General features: G+C 38.6%; 1 protein-coding gene across 1 annotated transcript; it reads right to left on the bottom strand.

Moving 5' to 3' along the window:
• Window positions 1–4899: 4899 nt before the first annotated feature.
• LOC112160642 (transmembrane protein 74) lies at window positions 4900–7633 on the bottom strand. The gene has a single exon (XM_024295301.2). It carries the CDS (start codon window positions 7202–7204, stop codon window positions 6464–6466), a length of 741 nt encoding a protein of 246 aa, XP_024151069.2. The 5' UTR covers window positions 7205–7633; the 3' UTR covers window positions 4900–6463.
• Window positions 7634–10289: the final 2656 nt, after the last annotated feature.

Genomic DNA, 10289 nt, shown 5'->3' with positions numbered 1-10289 from the left:
CTCAGCGCTGTGTCTGAGACTGCCTGCCGTTGCTATGCAACCATTTGAGTAACGAGAATCATTATTGGATAAGTCATTAACTTAAGGCAGGAGTTCAAAGGAGGCACTTTAGACCTGCAGGCGTAGTTTTCCTCACAATTTCAGCAGCACAAAGTGTGTGGAATTGCGGGGGTACCGGAGAGGCTTTGCGTGGAGCGCGCCCGGCGCTCTGTCACTCAGCGTGATGAGTGGACGTGTCAGCTGATGATAAGTGGATGCCACACACTGATGTGAAGCAGGAGCACAAAAGCTTTTCCTTTTCCCGCTCCCCAGAGAGCAAAGCCACACCCAAGCTCCTGATCCCCCATGACCCCTTCAGCAGTCTAATTCCATTTGCTGCTGCCAGCTGCCCTGACTGATTACTTTGACCATCTCCATTCAAGAGGGACTGTGGGGGAGGGGGGGGCCACCGGCTGTGAGTGTTTGAAAGTGAGCTTCTGCAGTTTATGACGGAGTAAATGATTGTGTGTGTGTGTCTTATCTCATTTCAGGTTTTATTTTATTTCCGGGAAAGTCCCCAGGAAAAAAAAGGAAAACAGGAACCAATTATGGCTGCTGGGATGAATCAGCTTCACGACAGTGACGTTGTGCAGTTAGATAAAAAGAATTGGAAAAAAAACATGTACACTTTTATTTTTTTCATAAATATTTTGTTTTTTGGAAATTTCCTAATGGTTAGGGGTTCTTAGGTTTTCTAGGAATATATTTATGTGATTATTTTATGTATTCAGTCTTCTGTTTTTACTTATTTGATTTGACTTTTTCATTCACTTTTATGAAATTGTGTTTATTTATTCACTGGGCTAGCTATAAATCTATTTTTTTTACATGTATGTCTTTTATATTTTGTTTGACATCTGTTTTTTTTTCCAAAGAGATCCTCCACATCAGCAATTGAGCCTCCTCAGGATCCTTACTCCTCCTCCCTTATCTGCAGTGGGATCTCCTGGGTCTGGCTCCTAACTTTGATGGGTGGGAGAGTCCTGTGGTAGGACCCTCCATCGTGCAGATCGGTCCCCGAAATATTGTTTCCCTAATTAAGGATCATGCTAGATTTCTATTTCTACATCAAATATTAGCTATGAATCATTTTATGCTTTATTATGGTGTGTATAGGGAAGTATTTATTTTGTTTTTAGCTTATAAATTCAGACATGATTTTACTATGTAAAGCACTTAGACTAAAGTTTAATTTAATTTAATTTAATTATTTTATTTTATTTCAGTTTTGATTTCATTTTATTTTGAACCACAGTTCTCTGGGACTTATTACAGAAAACGTGAGCAGTCACAACCTTAACTGTCATCTTGCACCAGATTGTTATTACCCTAAATTTATGATTTTTAGGTGAAGTCCTGTGACCCTGAATCCTGTCTTAGAACTGGAATGACAGTTTTTCAGAAGTATACCTGTCAGCCAGCTGAACCACAATTGTATCACGTCCTTGAGTCAGTCTGGATTTACAGTGTTTGGCAACTCATTTGTCAGGAACTTGTACTGTAAGCTGGAAACTTGTAGTTACACTTCAACAGAAACAAATACTACATATATATAGACTGATGATGCAGACTGCTGAAGAATAAAGGTAGAGTTCCATATGTGAGGATCTTAAATTAAAAGATGCAGTTTAATGTAAATCCTTCCACACAGTAATGTTGAGTTTCCCTCATTTTGTCTTAAAAACAATCCTCACAACAACTTTGAATTAACTTAAAAAAGAGGTTTGATCCATCAGACACTATTATTCAGACATAAAGTGAATAAAGTAAATGTGTGAGGAAACCGGACTGAACTAGAGAACAGGAGAAAACACTGGAGTGGGGCAGTCTGAATGTTAACTCTCTAGAGGAAGCAGATGAAGGGTGCAGTATTTACTGATTAGTAAGCAGTGGTAACAGTTTCCTCCCCCTGAAAAAATGACTCTTGACCCGATCACAATTAAAGAGAAAAAAATAGTTAGCCTTTTCTTGCAAGGCCCTCATTATCACTTCAGTCAAGGATTTATTCTTGGAGGAACTCAGAAATTTTCTTCTTTTAAATAAAAGTGTTTCTCACTTAAAAGGTTGGAAGAATATCCATAGATGGTAATTAACGCCACTATTTTTGCAAAATAGAAAGTGCCATGTGAAGAGTTCACAGTTTGGATTTCAGGACACTCCTAACGACTTCTCTTGAGGTTTCTTCCTGCAGATGTAAAGAGGGTTTATGACCTCTAAACTGATTATTCTGTTGAAGACTACTTTGCATAATACTTCGCATTGTGTTGCAAAGTATTAGACCTCACCTGAAATTCATTTTTATAGTTTCATTTAAAGTGGCTTCCAATAACACAACTGTCTTTTTTAATATATTTAATAATATATGTACTTTTTTGCAATATTGTTCTTTTTTGGGGGATTTTTTTGGTTTATTGGCTGCCGCTTTAGAAAATAATTGACAATTTACTTAAGATAAGAAATTAATTAGTACAAAAATATAAATAAATAGCAAGAATTGTGACGTTCAGGGGAATATAAATGTGTACTCTTGAAGAATGATGCACCTGAAGGCATGGCAACAGATCAATTAAAATACGAGCTGCATATAAGTTGATTTGCTTGATTTCCGGTTAGATTCCAACTAAACAAAAAATCCTTTTGACTGGATTACTCTTTTAAACTATAGTTTACACTATATTTGTGGGAATATTTCAGCATTAACCTGATATAATATGTTGGAAAATCCTTTAAAGCATGACCTGAATGTTTTTGCTGATGTGGAAACTTCCTCCTCTCACTGAGCCAAAGAGCCTCTGAGAGCCTCGCTGACATAATGCAGCATTGCCCCGCCCCCTCCTCTGGTGACCATGGGAAAAGTCATTCTGATAAATGCATGAAACCATGAAGAACTCACCTAAAACTAACACTCATAGAAAACTGGAGAAGCCTCTAGCTGCAGTTGTAGCACTAGTACATTTTAAATGGATTTAATGTCTTAATGTCATTCTGCAAACCATTAATGCATCCGGTAACAGAACCTACTGAGCTGCACGCGCATGCACGCGCAGACGTCACCTCACAGCATCTTCTTCTGCTTGAACAGGCAGCGCATGCTTCGTTTGATTTCCATCTTTGATTCAAACAGCTGGTGTAATGTTTTCTTGCTCTTCATCCGGGGGCCTAACAGGAAAAATTAAATGGCTGCAATTATCAGGAGAACTTCCCCCTGCAATCTGTTGATTGTGTTTGCTTGTTTTACGACATCTGCAGTCAGATGCATGTGATCACAGAAGCACGGAATCTAATTACACCTCCTGTGGCACGAATGTCTGAAAGCAGGAGAGCATAGCTACACCGTGACATTGTTTTCTCTATAACTTCTTCTCTTACACAGCTTATGTTTGATTGTGTTTGCTGTTGCGTTGAATTTAAAACTTCAAATCTGGAAAAAATGGAAACAGGATGCTGTTTTTTTACTATTTAATTTACTGACCAATTGGTTAGCAAATACGACTTTGATTTATCCAATTAAATAGATAATTCTTGATCCAGGTTGTTTTAGCAGCTAACAAATCAAGGCACACGCAGCTTTTTGTTCCAGTGGATCTGTTGCCATGACGTCAGATGCATCGTCCTTCATGATTGTACATTTTAATGCGAACTTGCATCTCCTCGATGACTGTAAACAAATGCAGCTTTTTAATCAATCGATCGATTAAAAGTTTCTTGTTTCCCTAAAAGTTCTATTTTTAGTCCCACATAGATGGTGATAGATGAGGCCATTTTTAGATTCATATTTACAATGATTTGAGTCATAATTAGTGGTTGTCGGTGTGATTCAAAGTCAGTATTGATTCATTTTGATCGATCTGATTCACTAACTTTAAAACCTAAAATGTATCCAAGACATCTTTAGCCACAAGTGTGACTCAGAAGTAAATACCTGAGTACTGAACAGTGCAGGTGAAGTTTTCCAGATTATTTGCATTTCTTACAGGATATTTAGGTGTAAATTAAATATGGATTTAACCCTTTCAGGCATGAAGGTCACTGCAGTGTTCAGCTTTGAACTGCTGAGAGACCACTATTTACAGTGTTCCAATTCAAATAGTATTTTCCAATATTGGTATAATTGACTTATTTTCATTTGAAATAATTTATTTTTGTAAAGTTAAATTTGATAAACAGCTTGTCTCAGATCAATCTGGTTGGATTGTAGGAAATATATTCATTTATAAAGTCAATTAATTGTTACACCCCTAACATTTTCTTTCCTTTCAGCTCCTTTTGATAACTTCAATAAGCTGAATTTTTATTTTTTTGGTATTCTCTCTGACTTTTATTGTTCTGGAAGATCATTAGTCATCCATGTTATGTAAAACTGACATCACTTTCAATTTAAGATGTTTCTCGTTAGTTTCAAAAGCTCTCTCAGTTTTATCTGAAGGGGAATTGAAGGTTTTCTCGTCTTTTTCTGAGCAGTCACCCAGAACACATTTTGTTCAGGTCATTTCTTTCATTGCTCCGCTCTCCTTAACATAAATGGCTCTGAAATAATTTCCCTCTTTCTATTCTCAGAACGCACAATTTTCTCTACTGACCCTTGTGATTTCTCCTTTAGGCCATCATTCTGTTCCCTTTTCACAGCCTTCCCTTTTGGTTGCTGCTGCTCTGTGACTGGAACAATGAGCTTTTATTTTTGTTGCCAGATTTCACGTTAAATTACCTTCCTAAAGGTGTTTCATGATTCTTTTTGCGGTTTGACTGACAGCTGTATTGTTGGAACCCTGTATGCTGTCTGTCCGTTTAGGAGCTCATTACCGTTTCCACACACTTGAATAGGTGTTTGTTTTTGAAGTTGAGATTAGATTAGAAGGAATATTTTTTTTTTTTGCTTTGGTTAATCTTCATTTCATAAGTTTCCTCTGAATTTAGATTGTATTTTTAATAAGCTCAGATATCATGCAAGTTTGTAAATTCCCTTTAAATTACAATATTTGAATTGGTTAAACTTATAAAACTTCACATCAGCTCATGTTTAAACCTTTAACTTCTTCATATGTTACTATTCACAATATACTTTATTTAGCATCAAGAATGTAAGAAAACATTGAAGAATATTTTATAAGAGGGAATAAATTCCGGCAGAGGAAAGGTTGGAGTATTTCTGTTCATGGGCACAGCAAGCCAGAGATGAAAAAGAAAAAAAAACACACTGATGTAAACAAAAAAGATCTAATTTTAGAAAAAAAAAAGTCTTCAAAGCCACTTTCAAATTTCACCTGAATGGAGAAACCTTAGCACACACATTTTAGGTGAAGATCCTCCCTATTTTTGTTGCCTCTTTCAAAATCATCACAATAATAATCATGAGTTCCACCACATTTCAATGTTGATGAATTCAGTTTTCTGAAAATATGGTTTTTAAAATAGAAAGTTCAGATTCAGGCATCTCTGAGCTCATTCTGCAAAAACCACTACAGGCAACAGGTTCACTTTTATTCACATACTATCAATAAATTCCCTGAAGTCTCTGCACCTGTTTGAAGATTATTCTACTGTAATTCCCAATTGTATGTTCTTTTTAAAGCCTCTAAGGGACCAGGAGGCTGCAACCAGTCTTCGCTAGAGGGGTTCATCTGAACTGGATAGCAAGAATTTGTATTTAGGATGCAGATAAATGCAAATGTCACCATGTCAAGAACTGTCTGACTTCCCACACATCAGTCGACTCAGCATTTTTCTCAGCATTTGTGTATAGGGGATGTGGGAAAATAAAAGATGAAGCAACTTGATGCACATTCTGCTGTGGGATGGGATTTAATCTGTTTAAAACATTAAAAAAAACATTAATAACCCAGTTTCCTTCTCAGCATCAGAAGATGTGGACTTCCCATGTCATTTAGCGTGACACTAATGCTGAGCCTGCAATGCTTGAGGTTCCAGACCATCAAGAGACTGACATGAACTGAGCAGAAAGCTGGACATTATTTATAATCCCTTTGAGCCTTGGAGTGTTTGTATGGAGCCCTGGACTAAATAAATAATATTTTTTTTAATCCTAAATTTATCATTGTGTACGCACAAATTGCCAATCTGTGGCCATAAATTAGGATTTAATTAGCATTTTGTGCACATAAATTAGTATTTTAGGTGCAAAAATTAATATGTTGCGTGTAAGAATTAGCAATTTGTGTTCACAACTTAGCATTTTGTTCACATATTTCATTTTTTGTGTGCAAAAATTCATATTTTGCGCGCACAAGTTCACATTTGTCTACAAATACGCACATTGTGCGCACAAATTGGTCTCTTGGGCGCACATGATCCTAATTTGGTCGCAGAAAATAATAATTTGAGGTAACAAAATTAGCATTGTGAACTTGTTTACACAAAATGCTAAATTGAGGGAATTTTTTTATGTCATATCCAGGACTCCATATGTTTAGATTCCGCTGAGAAGTTCCAAATCGTCTTCCTCTGCTGACAGCTGCGAGCAGGACTCCAGAGTCTGGCTGGATCCCGTCCTCAGACTGAGGGAGCCGTACAGCCTGGCCGCATGTTTGTAGTCAGCCAGTGCTCTCCTTCTCATCATCTCCCCCTTCCACATGGAGACCATGAGCAGCGTTGACAGGAGCACGCCCCCCATGGTCAACAGGCACAGCCCCGCTATGACGCACCGGTCCAGATGGGTGCCGACTCTGGCTCTGTCCCACTCCAGGCGCTCCATCTCCCGGGCCGACACGCTGTCCGGGTCCACGCGCACGTCCCTGGGGACCGTGTAGGTTATGGCGACCAGGGAGATGCCGGTGATCAGGCACGTGACGGCGATGATGAAGCCGTAATCCACAGACTTTCCCGAGCCGTCCGAAGACAGGTCTTCATCGGATAACAGAAAAAGTTCCGGAACGTCGTCCTGCTCTTCCTCTTGCCCATCTTCTTCCTCATCCTCGTGCAGGTGAGCCAGCTGACAGACCAGCCGTTCGTCTTCATCATGTTTGCATCTGAAAGCTGTTTCCTCCTCGGCTCTCAGGGTCTCTGTCCATGGTGCTGAGTTCTGTCCTCCGGAGGGATGAGGCGGCTCTCCGCCTCCGCAGCCGCCCTCAGTGTGACTCTGTTTGGCTGAGAGGTGGCAAGAGCTTCTCTGATCCGGTTGATCAAAGTAGAGGAGCTCCACATTAGCCATCGGAGGTCGGGTTTGGTTTCCTGCTTCTAAAGCCCATGTGTCCCCAAGCGACGCATTTTCAAGACAGAAATATCCAAACGATGTCCAAACTCCCCGAATTTACACAGGACGCTCCAACTTTTCTTCATGTCAACATTTATCCATGACAGTCACTTAAAACGAAACAAGCACATATTCCCTTCTGCTTCCCTGGCAACTAAAAGCCCCAATTCACTCATTAACCACGCACAACCCGAATAAACTCGATTCCGCTCCTGTTACGCACCGACGTGCGCTTCTGTGATTTCCTCTGAGTCAGTCTGAGGCTGCTGCAATCCCCAACTGATTCTGCTCCCTGGTCAATAAGAGGGGAATGTTTGCAAAGCCCTCCCACACGACAGCCCGCCTCATGATGCTCATTACAGAGCCAACTCCAGCATTCCCCGGGACCCGCGCGCGCCCTCCGCGCGCGCACTGGACAGGAGAGCAAACGTGTGTCAAATTTAAGTTATTACAGTTGCTTCTGAACCCTCTTTCATAGCTCTCAACAAGCTTCATCAGCAGCTAGGAAGTAAATGTGTTATTTAAAAACCTTCAACACCTCCTGATTGATAAACACCTGCACGATTTACAACCAGCACCTTTCAGCTTCACAACAAAAGACTAAAACAATCATAGAGTCAGATATATAGAGCTGCTGCCTCCTGTGGTAGATTCCTGTTTTCCTCTTTCTGCAGAACAGAACAAACATTACAGCAAAGGTCAGACATGAAAGAGAAAAAACAAAAAAAACTCCCTGCTGAAGGTTTTCCGTGTTTCGGTCCCAGGATAAATCATCCCAGTGACCATTCTTTGAATTCTCAAATTACCTTCAGCAGTGACGACATTAAACCACAAAGGAATAGAGCAGATTCGGCTTGGTTCGGTTCAATATTTCTGGGAGAGTGCAGCTGCAAAATATACAAGATGACACAGAAAGCAAATTTTGCTGAACTTCTCATCACTAAAATTAGAAAATAAACTCAGTATCTGCCTCAAATTCACAAGGTTTTAGGGGTATAAAGATTCCTTTCAATTCATAGCACAATGTGTGGTTGATAATCCGGTTAAATGCCAAAATTGGTTCATTTTGAATGATTCGATTCAGAATCAATCCAGGACATCTTTAGTCAAAATTTCCTCCAGTTTTTTCTATTTCTTGCAAGATAATGAAATGCAAATGAAATTTGTGTGCTAACAAACAATTAATGACAAATCCTTTTTGCATTTTAGCTTTTATAAAGTTGTTTTTCCACACTAACGGAGCATTATTCGCCACACTATATGGTCACATGTAATTGCAAAATTAAAAATACTTCCACATTTTGGACTCAAATGATCATTTTTGCTGACACCACATGAGTGTTGTCACTAAACCTACCATGTCTCAATCCAAATGCTATCTTCCATTATCAATATCATCAATTTATTTCATTTTGAGCCAATTTTATACTGATTTTAGTCAATTTGATTAACAACTTGCTTAAGACAGATTGATCTAGTTGGATTATAGGAACATAAATTGATTTATTGATTAGGTCGATTCATCTTTAGTGGTTTTAGTCTCTGTCAGTGTCAATGAACAGCCAGTAAATAAAGCTTAAAAACAACTATGGCAGATAATTTACTTTTGTTTGCTTGGATACAGTTGAGATGTTCAAGGTTAATCAGTCCAGACAGATTAAAACTATATATAAAATCTAAACATTGTAAATTAAGCTATGCTGCTCAATGCAACTCCAGCTCCAGCTGCATAATGAAGACCGTCTCCTCCAGATCGCTGCATCTGATGACAGTTTGGTTGTTGCCAGGCTACAAACTTAACACCCGAGTCTGATTAAGACGATCTAAAAAAAGTTGTCACTAAATGATTATTTTTCTTCTGTTTCTTCATATTGGTTTCATGTCACAATTATCAAGTCCGGCCTCAAATGTGATTTCTTACTTTTAGTTTTAATTTTCAAAATCTGCAGAGAATTTACAGCTACCCAGTCAAAGACCTGGTGAGTTAAAGACCTGTTCCCTCACAGAGAAAAAAGAAACACACCAGACGCTCTCCATCAGACAATCTCCTGACGCTGCTGCTGCTGTTTATGATCTAAAATGATTTGTCATTTCCTCCGGAGACGCTCGTAACCAGCAGGCCCGACTTATTCACGCCATCCTGCTGAAGTGTGGCCTTTCAGTGTGACGGATCCGCTTGGAAGCCAGAACGTCAGAACGGCTAAGAATAACGTGATGGGACGCCACGAGCATCACATGCAAAGATGCTACTTCAAGGTCAGACTGGAAGATGCAGGGCAGGAAGGAGACAACTGAGTCAGGTGGGCTCGCAGCAGAGCTGGGAGGATGACTGGCTGGAAGCAGCAGCTGTGCACAAGCACCACTTTGCTCCAAAACAAACACACGTGATTCAAGAATCATTCAGTAGAAGAAGCTGAATGAAAGAGAGATTTAGAGCAGAGCTCTGTCCACTTTCAGCTCCAATGTGATCATTTTCCTCTAAAAATGAAGAATTTAGCTACACTCCATGAAAAAGACTTCATTTTTATGCTTTATAGAAAGTCTACTGATCTGTTAGGAAATGCATTATAAATTGACATGACTTTAAATTATTATTTTTCAGTTTCATATTTAGAATAATTGTTTATCTTTAAATCCAAATGTTTAGTTCAAGAAATCATTTTATCAGTAGGTCAGATTCAATTTAAAAAAAAAAAAAGAAATTTGCTACCTTTAGTTTGATTAAAAAAAATGCTTTTTTAGTCTGATGGCGCCTCAGTCTGGCAGAAGCTGATACTGCAAATGATTAAAAAATAATATTTATAATTTTATTCTAGTCAGCCCTGCTAACTTCATCCCCTTGACACCTGAATTTATTTCAACAAAATTTTACTTACTTTTAAATAGATGTTAAATTAAAGTACTTTTATAGCCCAAGTGATTTAATTGATGCTTATTTTTAAATCAATAGTTAAATATGATAATAAAATAAGCCTGCTTAAATGCTTAAACATTCTGCAATATGTTTTTGTTGGATTTTAATATAGCTCTGCCTTCAGTTGAG

This window comes from Oryzias melastigma, linkage group LG11 (genome assembly GCF_002922805.2).
Source record: "Oryzias melastigma strain HK-1 linkage group LG11, ASM292280v2, whole genome shotgun sequence".
Classification (NCBI taxonomy): Eukaryota; Metazoa; Chordata; class Actinopteri; order Beloniformes; family Adrianichthyidae; genus Oryzias; species Oryzias melastigma.
This window is presented reverse-complemented; position numbering and strand designations above follow the sequence as displayed.